Here is a 27,930-nt window from a genome sequence, read left to right as displayed (position 1 = left end):
TTATCATATAGATACCATTGAAATAACACATATTTATTCCCTAATTGACATTGTAATAAGTTCTTTTGAATTACCTTGTTAGGTTTCTAGCCCTCTGGAGACAAGGTTTTGCATTTTTCTCTAAGACAATTTTAATCTGGTTATCACAATATTCCCTTTCTTCCTGATTTTTGTACTGGCTAGTATAGAGCCTTGAATAGAAAGCTTCTTTAATTTATCTGTCTTCGGGAAGACATCTTGGGGCTTTCTGTTTTCCTGAAATGAGTTTTATTGCTCCCTGCAGTTTTCTTTGATCACTATTTGTCATTGTCTATCTCTTTATTAAGTTTGCCTTTTTAAAGGATAAATAGCTGCCCCTCCAGGTTTTCTTTCCATCCTTACTCTCTCAGTTTTTCATTCTGTTTCTTTGCCATTAACTTATTCCAAAGGCCATGTGAAAAACATTCATGCCTACTTTAGATCTACCCCATTTTCCTAATACAACCATCATATTTATACAGTTTCAGTCCTGATCTAATATAAATAAAAAGTTCCAAGCAATGTATGCAATTCAATAATAATTATATTCTGCCTATTGTTCTTTGAGTAGCCAACTGGACTATGGTACTTGCTCTACAGGCTCTCTCAATAATTTAGTTATTGCCTTTTAACAAGAATGAATTAATGAATTAATGAATGAATTTACCCTTATATAGGCCAATTGCTGGATTGGTCAGTTACTCTTTTTTAGATCTACGAAATAGGCAAGGGCAAATTACTTCTGACATCTTGTTGAGAAAACTTCAGGGACTTATCCAGAAGTCTCTGATTTAAAGGGAATACACACACAGAGTGGGGGGGGAGACCCATTGTAAGGGCTCCTCTCCTAACTCCTAAGAACGTGAAGACTCTTGAAACTGAGTATTTCAAAAGGAACCTTTTATTAAGAAGAATGGAAGCCATTAAATCCAAAACAACATCTGAATCCCCTTAGGGATTAGTTAGAATGCAGATTTAGTTAGAATGCAGATTTTAGCCAATACACAAGTGTGAAGATGTTTCCTTTATCCACTGCCCTGAGAGCCAAATAAACATATATTCCCATGGCTATCTTCCGTTAGACGTTAAAGTGAAATGCCCCACATGGCCATCATAAACATTCCCCCAAAAGGTGGAGGGATCTCAAGGAACTTTGACACCAGGAAACCAGTTGTAAAATATCAGTTGTCACAGGCACTGCTAATAAATCGACTCCAGGGCCCCCCTCCTCCCAACTGAATGGCAGTATCACTTTCAGGGATCTGACACCCACCCTACTAGTTCTTTGCAGATGTGGCTATTAAGTTCAAATAAAAAGAAGAAATGTAAGTTATATAGTAGCAAAAACAAACAAACAAACCAAAAACAAAGCCAGACCACCACAGTTTGGATTTTTCCAGAATGATTTCACAATCTTGTATAAATAAAACCTGTAATAACAATAGTTTTTGGTTCATATGCAAACACTGATCACATCACAATAAGCAATTTTCCACATAGAAATATTAGTCTAAGTTTATTATAAAATAACATACTATTTAGAAAAGCCATACAACAGCTTTTTCACATATATTAAAGCCTTTAGAATAATAGCACATGTTCCTTTATTCTAAAGATGCATAGCCTTTTCTAACTATTAATTTTTAAATACATAGCAAAAGATGCAGGGGTGGGTTCTGGCAGCCGCTACTGCTGTTTTGCTCATGGTTGCACAGTGTGCTGCGTGCACATGCACAGTACTAAAACGTTGTGCATGCACAGAAGCCAAAAACAAGATGGCGGCATCTATGGCACTGCTGGGAGAACCGGTTTGGGGGTTCCAGTGACCCAGGCCGCCAAGTTACTACTGGTTTGGCCAAACTGGTCTGAACCGGTAGGAACCCACCTCTGAAAAGATGTAACTAAGATGTACCTGGAATAAAAGCACCATAAATATTACACAAAACCCTCAGAGATGCAGCTCTTATTCTTGCTAATTTTTATTTGGAAAATTGCCTTTTAGAATTATGAACTTAAAATGTTCCATTTTCAAGAATACAAGTTTCTTTGCAGGCGTATTTCTCTTACCTTTTCACATTTAATTCTTTCTGATACTGTTGTAAACCATTGGTTGAGCTCTATCAGTTTAGGTTCTATTACTTTCTTGCAGTGACCTCCACAGTTTGTCATCAAGTCAACTGCCTGATCACGAACAGAGTCTACCTTTGGATGCATATCATTTAGCTCACCCTTTAAGCACTGCAAAACATGAGTAAAACACAGAGCTTTACATTGAATATAAAAACAGGAAAAAAGAAAGGAAAATAAAAAATAAAAAATCCAAGAATCCTGATAGCTACACATAACTGTGTCATATTTCTTGTAAACAGATTTATGTATGAACCAATTAAAGCATTTGGTAGAATCTCCCCTTAAAAAATAATTTAAAAAGGAGAATAAATTATTTGTAGCTATGAAGCAACATGCTTTTCAAAGCTTTCAATACAAAGACGCAAAAGCTAGTAAAGGGTATTTTACTTTCTGCATCATCTCAGAAACTTGTACCAAGTAAGGTGATGATTTAAGCTAAAATCTGTTACCAATTGATGCTAAATGTGCTGGATTTAGAATAGATTTCCTGGTCAGTTATAAATAAAAGGAACCAAGATGCACTACTTACAGTAAAATCATTTAGATCTGAATCCGCATAAATCCTATTAATGTTTAGTACTATAAAATGAACAACTGTTATTAAATAAATTACATATTTGTTGTTCTTTAATTTCAAGAATTGCCTGCTGATAAATATTCTCTTCTTAGAGGACTTTCAAAAATATATTATGATGATTTTAAGGTTATTTCCATTCTCCATGAAATAAGTTTAAATCAAATAAACTGATAATTTATTTGTACAGTATTATAATTTTGGATTTAGGAAAAATAATACTTTACATTTCTTGAGATAGTTGGAGATTTCCAGAATATTTAATTATGTATGTTTATAGTGGCAATGATTCAGGATTTTTTAAAATTCTCCAGTCCTAATTACTAATATTACTTTAATATTATGAAAACATAGAAATCACTTAGAATGGGGGTGAGGCCTGAAGTCGCAACGACACAACTTGCAATCTTGGGTCTCCAGGATTGCTGTTGATATCTCTGATCTGGATGGTCCTTTTGGACCTAAACTGTTCTGAAGGAACAGTGATAGAGAAGAGCATGTCCTACTGATCTCACGGGTATCACAAAGCCCCTGATTGATCCAGGAGAAAGCTCTTTTTGCCAGCTACAAGAGAAGCAACCAAAATGGCTGCCAAAGGTTGGGACAAGCCTCTGAAACAGAAACTGTGCAGGAGTGTGTGTCGAATTGGTGAGAAAAATTTTTATTCTTAGAGAAGGGAAAACCCAAAAGAATTGGAATTTAAAATAAAATAGAGGATAGAAGAAAACAAGTGGCAAATCAACTCTGGTTTAAGATGATTGTGTTATCTTTTCTACCTTAACTTTATTTGTTTTCTATGGATGGACTCTTTATAAATGCCTCTTACTTTTAAACTGGACTGGTCTCTTTTTCTTCCTTCTTCCTCTATACTTTCTCCATTTTTTGTATTCGTGGATTAAAGCTTCTTCTCTCGTAAGGCTGGGATGCAGTGTAATTTTTACAGGTCCCCCCCCCCCCCCGCTCGGACAGAGAGGCAGAAACAGATAGAAAAGAGGTAACACTGCCATCTAGTGGCTAGAGGCTTGACAATATCTGATAAAGCTATAAGCTTTGTTTACTGAAAGGCACCATGGAAAATGTTTTGTTGATACAGGTGTTCCTTTGAAGGAAAGAGAAAGCTTTGATTTGAAAAATTCCACTGAATTTGTTTGACCTAAAAAGTCTCAGATGTTTTGGCAGTGTTTATAACCTGGAAAATGGCACAATGTGAAGAAGAAAAGGCACTAACTTTGCAAATAATTTTCTTAGAAATTCAAAAAGTTTAAATAATTACAGAGAGAATTGAAAAGAGATTTGAAATTATAGATCAAAATACAAAAAGTATGGGGACAGCAATGAAGTTTGAGGGCAGAGGTGAAAAAATAACAGACATATGAAAGTGATAAGAAAAATTTTGACGTTGACAGCAAACTGAGAGTGGAGGCAAATGACAGGTGTGAAATACAGAAAGGAGAAATTGATGAACTGGATCTTCATTTTGGATGAAGAAAGGAGAGAAAATTTGGCAGAAATAATGAGAGTAATCTCAGCAAAAGCACTAATGATAACAAAAGTGAAGCTGATAAACAGAGCAGATAAAGGGTTTCGAATTCTTATAATAGACAACAAGTTCTTAAGAGAAGTCCACATAAGACTTATCAAGAAAACATTTAGAATACAGACTTTACAAATGGCAAGAGATATTGGACTACACTATATCTGGAAGGATACAGGATGATGAAATGAAATGTCACAATAAATTTTACTTAAATGTAGTTAAATTTTGAGTGCTATGTACAACGTAATAATAGCTATAGTTAAATAAATGATTAATAATGATAACAAAGCATTTATATATACTGGATTGATAATATGAAATTTTATACAATACTGTAGGTGAGGCTATGGAGATGATGTTGAAAAGCCTTTTTATAAAAGTTAAACAATTTTATATAGAATACAATATAAAGATGCAATATCATTGGATGATTTCAGGGGTGATGTAACAAAATGTCATGATATAAATTTACATTAAATTTAATATGCTTTAAGTTGAAAGGATGCAATAATAACTAGGCTTAATGGATGTTTAATAATTATATCAATTTGTATACAAGTAGATTAGATTGATGATACTAATAATAGGGAAAAACATGGAATTGAAAATTATGAGATGATGTTATCGATGCTAAGATAATAGAACGATGTTACAATACATTTAGTTAAATATAGTTAAACTTTGAGTGTAATGTACAACATAATAACAGCTATAGTCAAATAAATGATTAATAATGATAACAAAGCATTTATATATATTAGATTGATAATATGAAATCTTATACAAACTGTAAGTGAGGATTATGGAGATGATGTTGAAAAGCCTTTTTATAAAAGATAAACAATTCTATATAAAATAGATTAGAAAGATGTAATATCATTGGATGATTTCAGGATAATGTAATAAAATGTTATAATATAAATTTACTTCAAATTTAATATGCCTTATGTTGAAAGGATGTAATAATAGCTGGGCTTAATGGATGTTTAATAAGTATAACAATTTGTATACATGTATATTAGATTGATGATACTAATAATGGGAAAAAACATGGAATTGGAAACTATTAGAGAATGTTATCAATGCTAAAATGATTGAATGACTTAGAATAGGATGAAGCATAATAACAATGTATACAAAGATATCTTGATTGTCAATATGTGAATTTTGATAAATTCAAGTGAGGACCACGGAAAGGACACAGAAAGACTTTGTTACCAATTGACACACTGTACGTAATTGAAGAGGCAAAAGAGACAAAATATGTGTTGTGTGTTTGTGTTTGTCTGAAAATAAAAAAAAAAATTTAAAAAAATCACTTAGAACAAAAATGAAAGATATGGCTGAGAACCTAACCAAAATAATAAAACCCACAGATTATTACCCTTTTCTACTACTACATGTAGGGATGAATGACACAAAAATGGACCTGAAAACAATATTGAGTGACACGAACTGCTAGGCAAGAAAATTAAGGTGTTAGGTGCCAAGTAGTTTTTCATCTGTACTGCCAACAAAAGGTCAACATCCAGTAAGAGAACAAAGGATTCTAGAAGTGAACCACTGGCTAAAGGGTTGGTGTTGCCAAAAGAACTTTGGATGCCTGGACCATGGTCTACACCAGTGGTGGGCAACCTTTTTTTTCAACTGAGCCAAATCTCGCCAAAACCACGATTGAAATTTATTTTGAGAGCCACATTTTTAAAACCGAAAATACATAGGATGGTACACTGTTTTTAGTTTCAATAAACTCTGGCATTTGAAGCACGCAAGTCTTAAAGCTGTCAAGTTACAAGATCCTTGCATCCCTAACCCTTTAGGAAAAAAACCCCAAGGGGTCTTCAAACCTGACAGCTTGAAGACTTGTGGACTTCAACTCCCAGAATTCTGAGAATTGAAGTCCACCAGTCTTAAAACAGCCAACTTTGCAGACCTCTGTGTTAGCCCAAAGCCTGGCGCTGGGCGGGCCTTGCTCCCCCATTGGTGGAGCCCCAAGAAGCGAGGAGGGAGAAAAAGAAACGGAGGCTAAGGAGCTTCCCCCCCGCCCCCTCCCAGCAAAAATCTAACCGGGGAGCCGGGCAGGCAGTAGCAAATTAGCCGATCACGCCACGTGATCGGTTAATTTGCTACTACCCACGCGGCGTGATCAGCTAATTTGCTACTGCCCACGCGGCGTGATCGGTTAATTTGCTACTGCCCACGCGGCGTGATCGGCTAATTTGCTATGCCCACCCGGCTCCCCAGTTAGATTTTTGCTGGGAGGGGGCGGGGGGAAGCTCCTTAGCCTCCGTTTCTTTTTCTGCCTCCTCGCTTCTCGTCCCCGCCCGACTTCAGGATCCTCCCTAATCATTGTGGGTCAAAAAGAAAAAAGGGAAAGGGGCGCTTGTTTTGAAGTGCCCGAGAGGAGGGAGGGGAGCGGGCGCCCGGCACACAGAAGAGCCGCATTAAAATGTGTAAAGAGCCACATGTGGCTCGCGAGCCGCGGCTTGCCGACCACTGGTCTACACTATCTCCACAATGGCCTTTTGTCAAGGGATGGTGTTCTGACCCGGCTCCCAACCACAACAAGCTCTCTGTATTTAATTAAACATTCCCTTTATTAGGAGCACCAGCAGCCCTGGCAAACTCTCAGGCTAACAAAGTCTCTAAGTGCCTCTGGAAAGCAATGCTCACTCTTTTTCTCCCTGAAATGGCCCCAACACACCAGGAGTCTCTCTCTCTCTCTCTCTCTCTCTCTCTCTCTCTCTCTCTCTCTCTCTCTCTCTCTCTCTCCCTCCCTCCCTCCCTCCCTCCCTCCCTCCCCCCACACTTGCAAAAAAAGCCCTGGAAGGGGCACTCACTTTCTACCAGCAGCAGAAACACACACACACATGCTCAGAAAGTGCGCTTGATTATCAGTGCCAAAAAGAATTCTGTTAAGTTCCAAATAGGATTCAGAAGTTCAGGCTATCAGTGACTGATGACAGGGAGATGAATAGTTGTCTGCCACATCTATTTGCCTCTGCCCACTGCCTTTTATTCCTAGAGCTAGGGTGGGGATTAGCTAGCAGTGGTGACTCTTCCGTCCCAATAGGCCAGCCCATAGATTCCCACTGCTTTCCTCTTCTCTGCCTTCTTTGCATCTGTGTGTCAGGGACTGGACCCAGCTGTTCCTCCTCTTCCTAATCAACAACCTCCAGATCTGGGGGGGGGGGGGTGTTGACTCTCCATCTGAGGGTTGATGGATGGCTCACACTCTATCTCTATCTCTGACAGATCCATTCTCTCTTCCCCCTCAGAGCTCTCAGATTGCCTTGAGTCAGCTGCCATAGGGACGGGTGGCTACCAGACCACAATAGATGGGTTGCACCTCACAAAAACTGGGAAGAATGTTTTCAGAAAACAACTGGCTCAACTTATCAGGAGGGCTTTAAACTAAAATGGGGGGGGGGGTGACTAATCTTTAGTATCTCCAAGCAAAAACCCCTAGAAAACAAATCAATTAAGGAAGGATGGGAAGGAAGACAAATTTAAACACCTAATAGAAGACATAGGCAACACACCAAGAATCAGACATAATGATCTCAAATGCCTATATACAAATGCACAAAGTTGGGGAACAAACAAGGTGAACTTGAATTATTAATACATGAAGGTACATATGATATAGTTGGAATTACAGAAACTTGGTGGGATGAAACTCTTGAATGGAACATACTGATAGATATAAAATGTTCAAAAAACCCCAGACCCCATAAGAGGAGGTGGAGTTGCACTATATGTAAATACTATATTGCTACTTAACAATAAATATTTTGTTCACAAGACCTCAGGCCTTTGCTTTCTAAGAATTTTAAAAGGTATGATAACATATAGCATTATTTTGAAACATAATGTGCTCAAAGTTCAAAAGTTTACTTGAAAATCCACAGGGCGAATCTGTGATACAATTATGTTCATGTACAAAGAATCAACTAGCCTTTAAAAAAATAATTTTCAGAGGTTTGCATTTGTTACCTTAAGAATATTGGCTCTCTGTTGAGGGCTCTGGGTTTCAGATTCATCCAAGAGTATTTCTGTTTGATATATCCATGTGGTGATATTAGCAACATTTTGAAAAAATGTTTCCATTTGTTTCTGATATGTCTAGAAGTAGGTAAAGAGAAACCAACATGTTACTAAACAATTAGGGTCAAAGGGAAACAAAAAAAACCGCATTACTATGTAAGTTATTATATTGTCAAACTACAAAAACTATAAAAGCAGTTCCATGAAACTATTTTAGAACTGAAAAAGTAAGTAAATACTAGGTAAAATCAGAAAAAATATATAACTTAGTTCTAATTCTTTACAAAGTTACATATAATGGGAGAGATGAAGCAAACAGAGCTGTCCATCTGTTGCAATGATATAGACATTGGGATCCAAAGTGAGCTAAAAAATCAATACAGGTAATCCCCGGGTTATGAGCATTCCCTTAGTGAACATTCAAAGTTATGCAATCAGTGTTTCCAAACAAGCCCCGAAACTATGAATCTTGCAGTACCACGGCAATTGTTCGCCCTTATGAACAACTGCAGAGGCTCGGCAACATTCTTCCTGCATGTTGCTGGCCAAAAGGGAACTTCTGAGGGGCAGATCCACTCCTCAGAGGCCCTGTTTGGCCATCCCGAAGCCTTGACTGGCAACTTGCTGGCTGAAATGGAGCTTTGATGGAGCAGATACACCCCTCAGAAGCCCCGTTCAACCTGTAATGGGCTGGCCAAGGCCTCTGGATTGCTGAACAGGGCTTCTAAGGAGCAGATCTGCCCCTTAGAAGCTCCACTCAACCATCCAGAGGCCTCACACAGAATCTTGCCAGACGAAATTGTGGTTGTATGAGACAGATCCGCCCCTCAGAAGCCCTGTTTGGCCTTTGAACAGGGCTTCTGAGACTCAGATCCAGTCCCTGGAAGCTCCATTTCAGCCTGCAAATGGGCCGGAGTAATCCCACAGAGGGGCAGAGCCTTGGAGAGCCAGATCCCACCACAGAGATTCAAATATGGCCTCCAGAGGCTCCATTTTGGCTTGCAATGGGCTGGGGTAGGCCTGTGGATGGCCGAAAAGTGCCTCAGAGGGCCAGTTCTAACCCCCAGAGGTTCTATTCTGGCCTGCAATGGGCCTGGGGAGGCCTGGGGAGGGCCGAAAGGAGCACATGAGGCTGGAGAGACATCTGCTTTCTAGATCTTCACAAGGTAAGTGACCCGGTGTGGCAGGTTGGAGGGAAAACAATTGGGCCGGCATGAAGTATTTTAGTGGGTCAGGGAGGCCTTGGATGGTCTTTTCCATTGGTAGGTCTCCCCAATGGCCTTCCCTATCCTGAAATACCCCATGTGCACTTAATGAGCCTCACATTTGATTAGTGAATGCATGGGTGAAAGGAGGGAGTGAACTTGTTCAAGATACAAGATTCACTCCCATGAATCCTTGGGTTATGAATGGAATGGGCAGGTTCCATTACATTCATAACTCGAGGACTACCTGTAGCCACTTTTATTTAAAAAATGTATACTCCTGCAGTGCAAGGAAAGCAATTTAAAAACTATGCCATAACATGAATTTAGGAATCTTTAAACTTATTATATAATTACTAATATATTTTTTCTAGAATTAATAAACAAAAAATGTGCAGCAATTTTTAGAATATAGAGATTTTTTTAAAAAAAATAGCTCTCTCTTAGTTACAAACACAAAATTGATATATCATTGTGATTTTAAAGGCAAATCTTTATTATATAAAATAAGACATAAATCACTTGGGAACTCTGTCTAAAAAACTAAAAAAGTGATGTTCCATCTCTGGGATCATCAAAGTAGGGAAGTACTAATTGGTAACTCTTACCAGCAGCAAATTAAGCCATTCCTCAGCTCGTGAAGTTACTGCAATCCAGTTACTACTGAGAAGGCTGAGTTTATCATTCACCAAACTTTCTTTCCCTTTAAGCACCATCTTCAGTCCCTCTCCCAAGTCAGTGATAATCTTCAGCTGATGCTGTCTTTTTTCCGTCTCTAACTGCGTTTCCTGTAGAAAGCACATATGGAATGGATAACAGTAAATGTGAAGACAATGATTCTGAAATTTGTATTATGCATAACAGTATTGCCATTCATATATTGGAATACTTTGTGTATTAAAATAAATTGAAAGAGAACTAAATCTGCATTAATAGTGAATATCATAATGTAGCACCCTAAAACATTACAACTAATCAAGCAGCTAATGATAAATATGTTAAGAATTCGTTGATTGTGCCTCCACAAAATGGCTGTTATACAGCAACAGCCTTTTTCCTCTCTTGCCAATAATCTGCTGTTTTTGCTGACAAAGCTGCTTCTCTGGCAGCGCCTGCAGCCTGGATCTGAATGGAAGCAATTAGGAATGACACAAGGTGATTTTTGGATGGCTGTGAATCCTCTTGGGAAGGGAGTTTTGAAGATTCCAGTTCGCTGTGGGAGCAGTCAGAAAGTCACTGGGCAAATCTATCTTCCTTTCTAAGCAAGCCTGGGTTTTAACTTTTAACCCCCTGATGAACTCTAACTGTCCCCCCTGGCCCTGCTTTGATTTATGATGCTGTTTCAATAAATTTTGCTCTCTTGGTAAGGGAACACGGCACATTTTTAGATGGTGAAGTGTTTTTATTAATATTGTACTCTCATCTCAAAGTTATTGCATTTTTTGTATTTGCAAACTAAATAGTTTACTTCTTTTGAATTTTATTTTAATCTTGGATCAAAATATCCAGAAAATATATTTCCTAGAAACTTGATTGAAGGGAGAAGTGACAAATTGTTTAATCTTAGGAGGACTGAGGAAGATTGGAGAATGAATTTATTACACTTAACTGGCAATCACTTCTATCTGAACTTTTTGGGAAGATATATTTACTGTGGAGACTGAATTAGATAAGAAGATGGGAACCACAGCACCCCTTTTCCAATCTTCTGTTACTTTCCCAGTGCTTCAAGAATTTTGAAAGATATGATACAATGTTCTGAGATAACCTCTGCCAGCTCCTTCAGAACTCTGGGATGTAATCAGTCAGGTCCAGTGATTTATATTTGTCAAGGTCAGATAGGTGTTCTTTTACCATTTTCTTGCTTATTTTAATTTTTATTTCTAGTTTGTCTTTTACAGTAGGTTCTTTTTGTACGTTGGACAGTGGTGGGTTCCTGCCGGTTCGCACTGGTTCGGGCGATCCAGTTCATAACTGAACCCGGAAGTAACCGGACCTGGAAATAACTTCTGGGAACCGGCACCAGCCCTGTTGCTCGATCACCCTTGCCATCCCGACGCAGCTCGCTCGCTCCCCCGTCCGTCCGAACTAAACTAGGGTAGCCCAGCCTGACGCTCACTGATTGGCTGGAGTTCAGCCAATCAGTGAATGGGCTGGAGGCGACCCATTTAAAAGCGGGTCATCCATTTCAAAACTCCCTTCCCTTCGCCTTCCAGGAGCTTCCCTCAGGTAAGCAACTAAGCGCGAGGGGGGCGGCGGGAGGCTAGCTTCCACGAGGGAAGGCCTTCAGGCCCTCCCTTGCTGAAGCGGTGGGCTGGCGCGGGTGGTGCGGGCAGCGGGCAGCAAGCCTCCATGAGGGGAGGCCTTTGGGCCTTCCCTCGCTGAAGCGGTGGGCTGGCGGGGGCGGTGGGCAGCAATCCTCCGCGAGGGGAGGCCTTCGGGCCTTCCCTAGCTGAAGCGGCGGGCTGGCATGGGCAACGCGGGGGGCGGCCGGCAACCAGTTTTTAAGGATTTTTTAAATTTATAGAATATCTTTTTTAAATTATTTTTTGGGAATTTTTTATTTTTTATTGTTTATAAAATATATTTACTACAAGAAATGTTATTCCTTTTTGCAAATGTTTTCTTTGTGAAGCAATATGTTGCTTGAAAGTGTTCAGACCGGGTTTATGTATCTCAAAGTGGCTGCTTTTCTATGGGCAGGCCAGGTTGGTGCAAGGCAGTTTTGCCAGATTTTGTGTGTTTCACCCTTGTTGTTTATGTAATTCTGAGGTGGTTGATGGTTCTGCGAGCTTCCTGGCACTGTCCTTTATAATTTCCCACAATGCCTTGATGGTTTTTATTCCAGTGGCTTTGTCTTTTCTGTCCTTAGGGTTAGGAAAAAAAACTGGTTTCATTTGGAGTCTTTTGGGGGGGGTGTCTTCTTTTTTGGTGTTTTCCTGGCACTATCATAGTTTGTGTGAGTGTGGGTGTGTAATGTCCCGCAGTTATCTACGCATTAATAATGATCTAGTAATATTTCCTTATACATTTTAGGGACCTTTCCTTACATAATTGGTGTTTTCTTTCATACTTTTGGATTTCTAATTTCTGTTTCCGTTAGTTAGCAATTGCTAAAACAAATCCCACGTGAAAAAGTATTCAAAACCTTCTTGATTTTAATTGTCAATTTATTTATTCCTGCACATTGTAATATTTATTCATTTTCATATCTCTGTTTTTCCACTGTTATGCAATTCCAGCAGCTGCTAACATGTGTAAAATTAAATATATATTGTACTCCCTTTCAAATAGCCAACAAAATATTTCTAGTTTTAATTCCATATCTTGCTTTACCATTGCTTCTAACCACTAACTTCTGAATAGCTACTTGGACTGACCTAACTACTGAACCTAATTCATATATTCCTGTTTTTTGGAACTGAGAACTAAATTTCAGAAAAAGGAAATCTGTATTGCTCTGGGAATATGACATTCATTCTTGAACTATCTTCTTGGATGAAAGACTATATCTTTCCTGTTTGTTGGGGGACATCCTTCCTGAAAAGACTGTACATTGTTGGGTGAAAACAGAGGTCCCTTCTGTTATCTGCAGTGTAGTCCTCAGCTTACAACCACAATTGAGTCCAATATTGTTTTAGATCTTCTGCAGTTAGTATTATTTAACAGGATGAAGAGGCAACAGAGTATGACCGCTAGGACAGTCATCTTTCCTATGTAAGTAGCTGTTTTATTGCTTTGTGTGCTTGTTTCATCCTTAATATAGTAGTGCAAGCAATTAAAGTCTTGCTTTCTGTGTCTGTCCTTTGTGCAGGTTTTTTGAGCAAAGTAAATCGATAAGGTAGTGTGCAGAAGACCGGCAAGCCAGGGATCCTTCCTCTGTAAGTAGCTGTCTTTATTGCTGGGTGTGGTGTGTTCTGTGCTGTGTCCATCCTTGAGATAGTGAAGTGCAAGCAATTAAAGTCTTGCTTTCTGTGTCTCTCCTTTGTACAGGTTGTTGGAGCAAGGTGGTGAGGTGGTGGTGCAGGAGACACAAAAAAGGAGAGTAATTTTCCTTTTCTATTATTTTGTGTGCTTGTTTCATCCTAATGCAGTGCATGCAATTAAAGTCTTGCTTTCTGTGTCTCTCCTTTGTGCAGGTTGTTGGAGCAAGGTGGTGAGGTGGTGGTGCAGAACACGCAAAAAAGGAGAGTAATTTTCCTTTTCTATTATTTTGTGTGCTGGTTTCATCCCAATGCAGTGCATGCAATGAAAGAGTTCATTTCTGTGTCTCTTCTTTGTGCAGCCCATTCATTGGAGTCCGTGATACTGAAGACTGACAAGAACAGTCATCTTCCTTCTGTAAGTAGCTCTTTTATTGTTTTTGTACTTATTTTAATCTTATTGTAGTTCATCCATTGGGGCAAAGAATTCAGTGACATCATCTTGGCCACTCCCACCCAGTCACATGGCCAGCAAGCCACTCCCACCCAGTCACATGGTCAGCAAGCCACTCCCACCCAGTGACATGGCTGGCAAGCCACTCCCACCAGGTCACATGGCCAGCAAGCCACTCCCACAAAGGAGGCCACACCCACAGAGTAGGATCCAAAAAAAATTGAAACCCACCACTGATGTTGGACTATAATTTCTTTTTGTGTGAAGACTGATACAAAGAAAGCTCTGCTTTCTCCTTACTGCCTGTTACTTCCTTGCCATCTTCTCTCTTTAACGGACCTACTGTGTTGGAAGAAATGTCCTTCTGGGTTCGCCCCCAAGTGGGGAAAAAGACACTGGAGGCATGGAGGCTGCTTAGAAAGATGGTTTAATGTTTTAATGGAGGACAGGACCGCATGGCTGGAGGTCCTCGGGAAAAAGGTGATCACATGCTTCCAGGTGTTGGGTGATGAAGAAGAGAAGGGAAGAAGGGTCGAAGAAGGGCTTGCAGGGCTTTTTATAATCTGTTCGGCCCCACCTATCTGTTTCCTGTTCCTGTGTAAGAAATGTATTCTGATTGGTTTCAGACTCACATGGGCCCATGCAAGGGCAACCCTCTAGGCTGAGTTTTGAACCCAGGTTTGGTTGAGTTCAGATGCCATGTAGTCAATTGAGTAAAGGCTTATATTATCATGCCTTCATTCCCATCCCCCTAGAGCTGAAGGGGAGAACTCTTTTATTATGTAAAGGGACTGGCTCAGGCTTTAATGGCTCATGGGGGCAGGAAGCTGCAGGGAGAGTTACCTTGTCTTTTTGAAACATGTTTCTTTTCACATCCAGAGAAATATTCTGCCTTTTCAATATTTCCTAGGATATTTCATTTTTCTGGGAGAGGGCTGGGTGATAACTTCCTACAACTGTTTCCTTGACTTGTTTCTTATTAATATGTTGAAAGAAACTTGTTTAAAATTATTGTTCATTCTGAGTCTTTGCTTTTCTGACTTCATCTTTGCATGTTTCTGCCTTAGTTAAGTGTTCCTCCTTCCATTCTTTGTACTTGTCCTTTTTATCTTTCATTTTGTCAGATAGATCTTTGTGTAGCCATGCTGGTTTCTTCTTGGATTTCTTGTTTTTCTTTTTCAATGGTATTGTGCTGGACTGGACTTTTATGATCACATTTTTCAGAGTTTCCCACGCTTCTTGAGTTGTTTTTCCCTTTAGGATTTTCATCCATAGAATCCTTTCTAGGCTCTCTCTGAGTTTGTTAAAATTAGCTCTTTCAAAGTTTATTATATTTAATTAGACAATAATTGATAACGGATACCATTAAGAAACAAATGTGGTGGAAACCAGAAGCATTGTGGCAAGACTGGTTGGAAAATAGCGAGCAATGCCAGGTTTTGTGAAAATCCAGCCTGACAAACTGCTGTCAGGAGGTCTTCGGACTGGAACCAGCCTGGAGGGATGGGGAAGAAAAAAAGATTTCTCGGACAACCAAGAAGAACCAGCAGTTCCTCGGCAGGTCAGAGAAAAAGCTCTTCAAACTGGAAGCAGAGGCGGCAGCCGTAACTAAATGATTGCTACAAAGCTGGGGCATCTGGATTAAGTTATTTGTGTTAGAACGGTGTTGGAATGGAGTGCTGAAACCGGGTGAGTTATTGGCCAACTCACAGGTAAAAAGAAAATCTGATTTCAATCTTAAAAAGGGTTCCGAAGTGGAATTAGCGGCTAACTGGCTTTTGGGGAATTTTATTGAAGAAAAAGGAGGCAGTGGAGGTTAAAATACCAAAGCCTCAGAGGATTTTGTCTTCTGCAGTTTGGAAGTGAAGAAACTAAATAACAGAAAAAAGAGTCCAGGGGGAAGTCTTTTTCTCCTTATTTTTTTTTATTTAAAGCTATTGACAGTCAGCTGTTGTATTGTATTGTGGATAGCTATTGACAGTCAGCTGTTGGATTGTATTGTGGATTGGAAAGAGCCATCTACCAGCGAGCAGAAATTAATCAACTAATAACATTATATTGTTTTTTTTCTTTTCAATGCACTTTTTAAAGTATTAATTTTTTATTATTATTATTTTGGAGTTTTTCATTTTAACTTCCCTTTGAATAAAATAAAAAAATAGAAAAAATGTTGATTACTTAGATTTAAAATTTATTTAAAATATTACATATTTAAGACCCCTTTCAAATTCTTGCTTTTAATGAATGCTAAGCAGTTTAAAAAGTTGAAACAAAATGTTTAATTCCGTTAAAAAAAATAAAATATGTAAAATATATGAAAAAACACCTTTTTTCTTTAACAAGATGTATTTGGTAGTGAAATGCACCTTAAAAGAAAAAAAATGTGGTGAAATGCACTTTATCACCTTATATAAGTAAAAATCATGCCAAATCATTTGTTTATGATATAATGACATAATTATGTATGAAGTAATTAAATTCTGAATATGAATTCATATAAAATAGTCATCATATAAAAAAGTAAAATAGCAAAGATATATTTGTTAATAAACTTAATAAACAACACAAATCATTTACATAAGACCATCCTTGCTGCTTTTTTCCTCTCAAGGTGCCCCACTGTGGAGTAAGAGAGTAAGAGAGTCCAGGGATCTAGCATCTTTTGGCTGCTTGAAGTCTATAGCATGCCCCCCTGCAGCAATCCCCACTTGAGCACAGTCCCTACACATCTGTCCACATTTACAATCATTTTACAGCACCCACCTGCACAATCCCCATGTTATCCACACACCCACTTATCTTCCTTATTTTGGACCTCTGCTTTTTTCCACTTAACAACCCACACCATCCTGGGGTTACAACAATAAGTGGGACTGCCAGATTACCATTAATAAGTGATCATGTGGCATTGCACTTGACCACTGCATTTGCAGTTCCTATCCCAATAGCCATTGTAATCTGGGGAAAACTGCATATTGTATGCAGCTGTATTTATAAGGAAAAGCTTTGAAAAGATGAAAACTTATGCTTTAAAACAAATAATATCCAAAGATTTTCTTTTATTCTTGTTCTCATTTTTTTTGACAAATTCTAATAAATAAATTGCATATCACCTTAATTTAAAATAAACAAAAATGAAAATAAGGATATAATTGAATAACAGTTTCAAAAAGTATGCTTGATTATTTTTGCTATGAAATTCTTTTGTTTACTTAGAGCAGTACCTCACTAAACAATATAACACCTGAAACTTATAACGACATATAGTTTTGGTTTGTTTGTCTGGTTTGGTACACAGCATGAAACGTTGAAATCATGTGATAGTAAAAGACAAAAGCCTAAGTATTTATGGATCAAATAATATGCAGTTTATAATGCTGAAGGAAAACTGTTTTGAGAAAGGGTGATGACTGCAGGGAAAAATATGTGAGTTTAAAGGTAAGACAAAAATGTTTACCTTGCTCCAGGCAAGTTCAGCATCTAAATTGATAGGCACTCCTTCTACTGCTGATCTCTTTGTCAGTTCTGAATCTATCATTGCCAGCCATTCTGTCAGAGCATTCATTTCCTTTCTGAGTTTCCGAGATAATTTCAAACATTTCTCTAGTTCTTGCTTTTTCTCTGTTACCTATGTTAAAAAGGAAGAAAATTTAAAAACCCAATTCACAAGTGTCTACCACCCAAACTGCTACTATTACTCAAGTCTACATGCTTGGTTGTAATTTTCCTCCCATTTCCATTTAACCACCAACTGGCTACAATTGTTTGAAAACTGTGCCTCTTGAAATATTGTTGCTGTTGTTAGCTGCAAAGTTGTGTCTGACCCATTGCGACAGCCTTGGTCGCGTTGGTGGATGATCTCTGGAGGGCCAAGGAAGGGGGTTTGTTCCTCCATCCTGGTCCTATTAGATCTCTCAGCGGCTTTTGATACCATCGACCATGGTATCCTATTGCGTCGTCTGGAGGGGCTGGGGGTGAGGGGCACCGTCTTGCGGTGGTTCTCCTCCTACCTCTCTGGCCGGACGCAATGCGTGCTGGCAGGGGAGCAGAGGTCGACCCTGAGGCCACTCTCTTGTGGGGTGCCACAGGGGTCGGTCCTCTCGCCTCTGCTGTTCAACACGTAGATGAAGCCGCTGGGTGAGATCATTCGTGGTTTGGGGGTTGAGTACCATCTGTACGCTGATGATACTCAGCTGTACATCTCCACCCCGAACCACCCCAACGAGGCCGTCGAAGTGATGTCCCGGTGCCTGGAGGCCGTGCGGGTCTGGATGGGAAGCAACAGACTCAAACTCAACCCCTCCAAGACGGAGTGGCTGTGGATACCGGCGCCCCGGTTCAACCAGTGGGTTCCATCACTGGCCATCGGGGGCGAACAACTGGCCCCCGTGGAACGGGCGCGCAATTTGGGCATCCTTCTGGATGCCCGGCTGTCGATGGACGACCATGTGACAGCCGTGGCAAGGGGGGCGTTCCACCAGATTCGCCTGGTGCGCCAATTGCGCCCCCTATTGGACGGGGACGCCCTTCGCACAGTCACCCATGCTCTTGTGACGTCCCGCCTGGACTATTGCAATGCTCTCTACATGGGGCTCCCCTTGAGATGCACCCGAAGGCTGCAGCTGGTCCAGAATGTGGCTGCGCGGGTAATCATGGGATGTACTAGATACTCCCATATAACACCTCTCCTGCACGAGCTGCACTGGCTACCTCTGGCTTTTTGGGTGCATTTCAAGGTGTTGGTTATCACCTTTAAGGCGCTCCATGGCACAGGACCTAGCTACCTGCGGGATCGCATCCTACCCCATACATCCCTGCGGCCCATTCGCTCTCACAGGGAGGAACTCCTCCGGGTGCCGTCCACTAGGCAATGCCAGCGGGCAGCGCCCAGGAGTAGGGACTTCTCTGTGATGGGCCCGACCCTCTGGAATGACCTCCCCCCCGACATCAGAACTACTATCGATCTCTGCTCCTTCCGCAAGAAACTCAAGACCCACCTGTTCCAATTAGCTGGCCTGGCCCAACCATAGTTTCAATTTTCAATCCTCCTGACCGGCATTTTAAATTTTAAGGGGTTGTCCTTTTAACCTGTTTTAATTTTTATTATCACTGTACAGACCCTATATTTAATTTGTTTTTAATAAGGGGTGTTTAATATTGTTATTGTATATATGGTTTTAGCTTTTGTCTGTACACCGCCCCGAGTCCCCTCGGGGAGAGGGGGCGGTCTATAAATTCAATAAATGAAATGAAATGAATGAATGACCCCATGGACAACATTCCTCCAGACCTTCCTGTCCTCTACCATCCTCTGGAGTTCATTTAAACTCATGCCTACTGCTTCAGTGATTCCATCCAGCCACCTCATTCTCGCTCTCTCTTTTTTTTTGAAATATATTTTTATTATTTTTACATTTAAAACAATGTAGTACCGCAGAGTCGAAGTGACCATACATTCACATTATACACAATTAGTCTCAACCATTAACTATTAGCTTACTTAGTGCATTATTTATCCTTCTGTCCAATCACAATATATACAGTTTGTTCCAGTCTTGTCACCTTGTCTTATACCAATCATAAAATCTGTTCCAGACTTCAAAATATTCTGATTCTTCTTTATTTTTAAGTTCAAGAGTGAACCTATCTGCTTCCACACAGGCCAACACTTTTCTGATTATATCTAGCTATGATGATCAGCCACCTCATTCTCAGTCATCCCCTTCTTTTTTTGCCCTCAACGGTTGCCAGCATTAGGCTTTTCTTCAGTGAGTCCTTCATTCTCATTTGGTGGCCAAAGTATTTGAGTTTCATCTTCAGGATCTGGCCTTGTAAAGAGTAGTCAGGGTTGATCTCCTCTAGGACTGACCAGTTTGATCGCCTTGCAGTCCAAGAGACTCGCAGGAGTCTTCTCCAGCACCATAGTTCAAAGGCCTCAATTCTTTGGCGCTCAGGCTTTCTTATGGTCTTTCACAGCCATACATCGCAACTGGGAAAACCATAGCCTTCACTATATGCACTTTTGTTGGCAGGGTGATGTCCCTGCTTTTTTAGTATGCTGTCTAGATTTGGCATAGCTTTCCAATGTATGCCAGCCTGCTTGCAAATCATGGCCTTCCAAGGTCAATATTCTTTTATTCTTTAGCTCTATCCAATCCTTCACCCATGTTATTGTTACTGCTGATGCGTATAGATCCCAATTTGGTAATGCTAAACCTCCCCTCTCCTTGCCGTCTTGCATTGACTTTAGTTTAATCCTCGCTTTTCTTCCCTGCCAAATAAACCTAGCGGTTATTTTGTTTAATTCTTGAAAGAATTTTTTTACCCAGATTAATAGGTGCGGCTTGCAACAGGAATAAGATTCTTGGTAAAATATTCATTTTAATTGTTGCTATACGTCCCATGAGTGATAGTTGAATATTTTTCCAATTTTCTAAATCTTTCTTTGTATCACTAATTTATTATAATTATCGTCTTTAATTGTGGAACATTTTGCCAACACCCAGATCCCCAAGTATTTCACTTTCTTAGTTATTTGCATTCTGGTTGTTACTTCCAGTTCCTCTTCTTGCTTTTTTGTCATGTTCTTGGTTATCATTTTGTTTTGTTTTTATTGATCTTTAGTCCTGCCACTTCGCCATGGGTCCTCTAGAACAAATACTAAGTCATTGGCATAGGCTTGGGCTTTATATTCTTCATTTTTGAGTCTTAAACCTTTTATTCCCTGGTCCTTCCGAAATTCATTTAATAAAATTTCCAAAGTCAATATAAACAGCAAAGGAGAGAGGGGGCATCCCTGACTGACTCCTTTTTTATTTCAATTTTCTCCATTCATCAGAACTTTGGCTGTCTGATTGTTATAAAATCCTTCTATCATTTTTATAAATTTTTCTCAGAATTTCATCTCATCCAATAGTGTTATTATAAATTTCCAGATTACATTGCCAAATGCTTTTTGTGCATCAAGGAAAACCAGTACCATTTGTTTTTCTGGATGCGCCTCGTAGTACTCTATTATATTTAGGATGATTCTTATATTATTTCTAATGTGTCTGTGAGGTAAAAATCCGTTTTGGTCTGGGTGTATTTGTTCATTTAAAACCTGTTTAATTCTTCCTGCCATAATTGCTGCAAATATTTTATAATCGGAGTTTAGTAATGAAATTGGCCTGTAGTTTTGAATTTCTTGTAGGCTGGTTTCTTCTTTTGGGATCAGTGATATTATTGCTTCTGTCCATGATTCAGGTATCTTGGCTTTTCCTAAAACTTCATTAAACATTTCCACTCCTAGTTCTTCCAATATTGTTTTATTATATTTGTATAGCTCCACTGGTATTCCATCTGGTCCTGGGGTTTTATTATTTTTCTGGTTTTCCAAGACTAATTCCACTTCAGCTAACGTTATTGGCCTGTTTATCGCCTCCCTTTGCTCTTTTGAGATTGGTGTTATCTTTTCTGTGTTTAAATAATGTTTTGTTTTGTTTTCCTCCATACTATCTTGTGCGTATAGTTTTGTGAAGTATTTATGAATAATATGCTTCTTTTCTTCCACTTTGTATTGAATTCTTCCCTCATCATCTTTTAAGTCCATTTGAATTTAAAGACACAGGCCACTCATTTCAAGACAGCAAAGTCCACATTTTGGACAGAGAAGACCACTGGTTTGAAAGAGGGATCAAAGAGGCCATCAATGCCAAAATTAAACAATCCTCTCTCAACAGAGGGGGAGGTATATGACATCACCTATCTCCAACTTACAACACAGTCCTTTCAACAGGTCCAAGAAGGTTCCACTCCAATTTGCACCACTCAGGTGATCCTGATGACATAGATAAATCTCTAGGTGGCCTTAACGACTCAAATGTGCAGCTGTCTGCAAGGAGTATAAATCTTTCCATTCCCCACCATCCAGGTCAGAACTGAAGAAGCTTCTTGGGCAAAAAGTGAAACATCTTCAAGAAAAACCAGAAAGTCCAGTCACCTCTTTAAATGCACCTTTGGGACAACCTTGACCTGGATGACTGAGAATCTCCATAGACATTCAGGTAGGTTAAAGATTAACATCATGTTGGTAAATATTATTTTCCACTATGATATTATATATGAATTAAGCAATTTTTCTGACTAATTTTTGAGAAGATGTTAAAAATATCTACATTAATAAAGCTTCTTGTCAGATCCATGAATCTGCCATTCTTCAAGGAAAGAGAGGGGCCTTATATTCCTCTACACTTTTCTATCCTTCTTTCCTATATATCTTCTACCATGTAATTAATTGCTTTATAACTTCTAGCCTGGTGCCTAGAGGCCTGGCAATTTCTCACCTTTCGAGGAATGGGTGGGGAGGGAATATCACTGTTCCAGGGTGTCCCTTACAAAAAACATCTTCACACCTGCAGATTGGCCAAATCCTCATCAGATGGTTGGGAGGGAATTCTAACTTCTTTTATTCCTATTGTATTGCCTTAAGGACCCCAGATCCTGCTTTGCTTTTGCCCAGTTATCACTTCTTTTTCAATAAAAGGAACCTTTTGAAATGCAAAGTTTCAAGAATCTTTACTTCCTTGATTAAGGGGGAGAGGCTCGGCCTTATACAACTTTACCATTATCTTATCTCAATTACATTAAAATCATTAACAGGTTATTTTTTTTCCTGATTCTAAGTATAGGAAGTCTTGAGATTAAGAATGAATTCTGTTCCAGGTCTCTTCTTAAGATGAGTTTGTATGTAAACTAAAACAAGTTATTTAGAAGATATAAATAAGAAACAGCTAAACATTCTAACTGTTATAAATTCAGTATAACTACTAATACTATATTAGCAACCTTAAACACTCAAAGAGTCACAAAGGTCCTAACCGGAAGCCCTGTGTTCAATTCTGGAGCTGACCGGAAATCCAGTTCCCCCACCATAGAGTCTCCTCCAATGTGACGTCCCTTTTCCTCTACTTGTCCTAACTGAAAGCCCTATCAATTGTGGAGTCAAACAGCCACAAGGAGCTGCAGCAGATGGATGAAAGAACCATATGAGGCTCCAGAGCTGTGGGTTGACAACCCCTGGTATAACTTATACTATGTAAAAGTAATGTCACAAACTAAATGTAGTTGCACTACATTATAATAATTTGTCTAAAAGATGGTAGAGAGTTATTCTAAATATGTATCTACATATACAGAAAATAAAACATAGATGCATATAGATTCATAAAAATAATTGTGAAAAATTGATATTGTTTGATAAATGCTTATATAAGCATCACAGACAAGAACATATGTGAGCATGTACATTTGGCCAATCCTTACATAAAAAAATATTGTTCGCTTTCATACTTAACATAAACACAATATGTATGAATAAGAGATAAGGGAGAAATAAAATATACAATAATTTGTTCCTTCAAGGGCATGAATTACATTTAAATTGTCTGCATTAATTGACCACTTTACATATTCAGTAATGAAAGTTATATATTTTCTAATAAAAATAAACAAATAAATACAAAGTGTATTTTACATAAATATCAGAAAATAAGCTGGAAGACATACCTTGGCACCCAAATCATTATATTGTAATTTCAAAGCTGTCAGCCTTTCATCTAGTTCTTTGGGATTTTCGGTTTGCTGCTTCTGTACAATCTGACGCCCCATTTTTATTACTGTTTCCACTTCAGATTTCACTTCACTAAGAGTTTTATATAATTTCTAGTGAACACAAGAAAAGAGGAACTGTATTTTTATTTAAGCAAAATGTAACTCATGTTTGCAATTTGCCTGGAGGATAATAAAATGCATGACAGATAACTTCCTTTGAAATACTCACCATACAATTGTCCAACTGTGACTGCATTGCTTCCTGCTCAATTTTTCTCCATTCCAACTTTGGTACTTGCAATTTTACTTCATCTAAAACATTTTTACTTTCTTGTAATCGCTGCTCAAAATTGGCTGGCTTTTGGAACAAGCGAAATTTCATAAAGACGTCTTGTAATTTTTTCTGAAAAATATATAAGGAAGGAAAGATATGAGCACAAGGCTTTAACTTCAATAATAAATCCAATTCAATAGACTTATACCTCTCCTTAGCCCATTAAAATAGGGTACAATACAGGGGTGGGTTTCAGCCAGTATGCACTGGTACGTGCATACCCCTTCATGAAATTTACTGTGCCTTCCCGTACCTGAGCTTCCGGAGGCCCTGTACCAGAACACTCCTCCCCTTGCCTGCCCCCCCACTCTTTCCCTCTGCCCATCCAGTCTCCGCTTGCTCGCGCCTCCCGTTTGCCCAGTCACTGCTCGCTCATTCGCTCCACCTGTCTGCACCAGGCTTTCCCCACCCACCCACTTCCTTTGCTGGAGCAGAGGATTGGGAGAAGCCCATGTGGTGTGTGCTCTCTTTTCTTTGACAGCCGCCTGGTTTCCAGTGGGGGTGGGGAAGAAATCCATGCATTTTTCCTCCCTCTGCATGGATTCCCCCCCATTGGAAATGAGGCAGCTCTCAAAGAGAAGGGAGCAGTTCACACCATGTGGGTTTCTTCCAACAGCCAAAGAAGGAACAGGAGGGGAGGATTCAGCTGTTGTGAGAAGCCCATGTGGTGTAGAGGGAGGAAAAATGCATGGATTTCTCCCCCACCCCACCCTATTGGAAACCAGGCGGCTGTCAAAGAGAAGGGAGCACGCACCATGTGGACTTCTCACAACAGTCGAATCCTCCCCTCCTGTTCCTTCTTTGGCTGTTGGAAGAAGCCCACGTGGTGTGCACTGCTCCCTTCTCTTTGACAGCTGCCTGGATTCCCCCCCCCCATTGGAAATGAAGTGGCTGTCTCTCTCTCTCTCTCTCTCTCTCTCTCTCTCACACACACACACACACACACACACACACACACCATAAAGCCTTTGTTTCTCTGCTGCGGCAGCTTGCAGAAGAAGGAGGCAGGGATGATGGCTGGCGCTCACCCCCTTGCTGCTTTCTCAGCCAGCCAGCCACCCGGCAGGGCTGCAGCTGGTGGGCTGCAGGGGCAGTGGTGATGAGCTGTAAATGAAGAGCCATGGCAGCAGAGAAACAGAGGCTTTTTTTCCAGCCTCCCAGCTGATCCAGTCCCCCTTACACATGCGCCTTGCACTGCTGCAAGCGCAGTGTGTCTCTCTGTGTGTGTGACATATGTGCCTTCCATGGCATGCCCAACACCTTTGGACACCAACCCATCAAGCAGCAGAGAAATCTGGCTTTGGCAAAAGGAAATAAAGCCGTTTGAAATTAGCCCTCTCTACCACTCTGCTAAAAAGGTGGGAACCAAGGCCAAGAGATAACAGGATGACCAAACATATTCGGTTAGCCCCCAGAACAGTAAGAGACTGAATTGGTAGCTCTGTGTATTGGCTTGTAGTACACAGAATGCTGTGATCATAGGATTTATTGGGCACAGGTTTTAGTACATAGAATATATCTGTGAATATAATTGGAAGGGATGTGTGTGTGAGAGAGGGGGGGAGAGAGAGAGGAAAAAGAGAGAAAAGAAGAGAGAAAGGAAGGAAGGAAGGAAGTGGGAGAGATATACACAAGAAAGGAAGGAAGGAAGGAATGGAGGGAGAGGGAGAGAAGAGAGAGAGAGACAGAGAGAAGGAGAAAGAGAGAAAGAAAGAGTAAGAGAAAGAAGGAAAGAAAAAGAAAGGAAGAAAGAAAGAAAAAAATAAAAAAGAAAGAAAAAGAAAGTGGGAGAGAGAGATGAAAGAAAGGAAGAAGGAAAGAAAGAAAGAGAACTTATGACTACAATTGAGCCCAAAATTTTGGTTGCTAAGCAAGAGCGTTGTTAAGTGAGTTTCACCACATTTTCCAAGTTGGCCATGCCCACTGGGTCACATGACCGGTGAGCCACTCCCATAAAACAGGCCACACCTACAGAATAGGTTCTAAAAAAAATTGAAACCTATCACTGGTACAATATACGTATCTTGGATCTCTATACTTTACTATTCTTTTGAACGTACAGTATATAAAAATTGGACTGAAACATATTTTAAAGAAATTAAATGTGACTGAATCAATAGACAATCTACATAGAAATGACTAAAAACAACTGTAGAGTTCTCCTTGTCTTATGTATTAATTTATATTATTTTTTAAAAAAAAATTGATGTAGTATACCACTTCACATAAATAACAAATAGTTGTGATCAAATATTTAGAATTCATTATCAGCATGGAAATAGCAGTTAATTGTATGCGCTCAATTTAGAAAATATGTTAATTCATGGATTTCTTTAAGAAATATTATTCCTCAAATACATTCAATCAGCCTCTGGTGGTTGGTGCAAAATATGTGAATATGAAAGAAAAAGCGTTATCTACCCAAAAATGTAATTTAAAAACAACATTTTACCTATAGCTACTATATAAATCTTTCTGGAAGAGAAGGCGACATTTATGTTTATCTTTACATACAGTATTTCAACAGAGTTTGGAAATTCTGCATGATAAACTATGTCATATTTTTCATTTTATGTTGCTACCCACCATGAGCTGTTAACTCCATATCTAAAAAAATTACCCAGCCATTTGATCAGTTTAATTAATATACCATAATTTTGGTATGTCAATGAAATCAAGTTAATTTATTACTTTAAGGGTGGTCAAGTTTTGTCATGTAATAAATAGAGTGTGCAGTGGTTAATTAACATGTTAAATTAACCTGTTAAATTAACCAATATTAGTTTTATAAATTCTAGTGATCATTATAAACTTTAGACTAAACAAGAATCTGTGTGCTATGAAGCACATTTTTGAATCAGATCCAAAGTTTTGCACAATCTCAGTTCTTTTTCAGACACATAATTAAACTTTATTTCAAATATTTGAAAGTAGATTCTAAATTAATCTGCAAAAGCAAATTAAGTTCACAAACCTGTGTAGTATCAATTTGAGAGAATATCCTTTTGGCAGAATCTTTACCCCAGTTACATTTCTTCATTTCATCCAAGGTAATGTCATGGCTTGTCAACTCTGATTGAATTTTCTGGGTGAATGCAAAGGTAGTGGTGATGGAGAGAAGACATGTTTGAATCAAATTATATTATTTTTACAAGACTAATATGTCTGAACTTACACAAAAACATTGCAATAAATAAATTTAAATTATTAAAGTTGAATTCCAATACTATCAGTACACTAATAGATTATAGATTGTCGATGGAATGGATTTTAACTTCATCTATATTTATTTGTATACTTCAAAACTTTGCTCTGGAAGTTGGTAATGCTCTAGATCAGCAATGGCGAACCTTTTTTGGCTCGCGTGCCATAAGGGAGGGAGTGCAGGTGGGTCGTGTGCGGGTGTGCCTCACCCATAATGCAATGTGCAAACCCCCCAGTGCGCATGTGCGCATAAGAGGCGCTCCCCCCATTTTTTGCTTGTTTTTTCACCCTCCCCAGGCTCCAGGAGCCTGGGGAGGGCAAAAACAACCTCCCTCCCCCCCGGAGGCCCTCCAGAGGCTTCAGGGATCTTCAGGAGGCTTCCCTGAAGCCTCCAGAGGGCTTAAACTGACCCTATGAGCAAACCGGAAGTCCATTCCCAAACTTCTGGTTTGCCCACAGGGCCGGTTTTTATGCACTCCGGAGGCTTCAGGAAAGCTCCTGAAGCCTCCGGAGGGCCTCCGGGAAAGGCAGGGGAGGCTCTTTTTGCCCTCCCCAGGCTCCTATAAAGCCTCTGGAACCTGGGGAGGGCGAAAAATGGCTTTAAAAAAGGCTGAACTCAGCTGGCCAGAGCGCGCATGCACACTGGCCAGCTGACAGGGCAATGCCTCGCATGCCCTGACAAATGGCTCTGTGTGCCACCTGTGCATGCGTGCAATAGGTTTGCCATCCCGGCTCTAGATCAAATTTGATCTGTATTTTCACAGATGGCCCAAAACCAGAAATAGACGTTGTGCAAGTGGAGATTTGTAAAATATGAATGTATAAGAGTCACTCTAAAACCTAGACTTGCCCCAAAGAGAGAGATGGGTGGTATATAAATGTAATAATAAAAAACAAATAATTAAATAATGAT

General features: G+C 39.5%; 1 protein-coding gene across 2 annotated transcripts in view; it reads right to left on the bottom strand.

Annotated features, from left to right (window-relative positions):
• Positions 1 to 27,930, bottom strand: part of DMD (dystrophin) — a 1,188,090-nt gene that overhangs the window by 678,025 nt on the left and 482,135 nt on the right. For both annotated transcript variants that reach the window (XM_081951523.1, XM_081951524.1), the window contains exons 30-36: positions 26,788 to 26,898; positions 23,709 to 23,882; positions 23,435 to 23,590; positions 17,346 to 17,516; positions 10,120 to 10,299; positions 8,256 to 8,384; positions 2,086 to 2,256 (exon numbers count right to left, since the gene is read on the bottom strand). In XM_081951523.1, the coding sequence (XP_081807649.1) occupies positions 2,086 to 2,256; positions 8,256 to 8,384; positions 10,120 to 10,299; positions 17,346 to 17,516; positions 23,435 to 23,590; positions 23,709 to 23,882; positions 26,788 to 26,898 (1,092 nt within the window). The remainder of the gene's footprint in view (positions 1 to 2,085; positions 2,257 to 8,255; positions 8,385 to 10,119; positions 10,300 to 17,345; positions 17,517 to 23,434; positions 23,591 to 23,708; positions 23,883 to 26,787; positions 26,899 to 27,930) is intronic.

Source organism: Natrix helvetica, assembly GCF_964273705.1.
Source record: "Natrix helvetica genome assembly, chromosome: 4".
Lineage (NCBI taxonomy): Eukaryota > Metazoa > Chordata > Lepidosauria > Squamata > Natricidae > Natrix > Natrix helvetica.
Note: the sequence above shows the minus strand (reverse complement) of the source record. Positions and strands in the feature narration are given on the sequence as shown.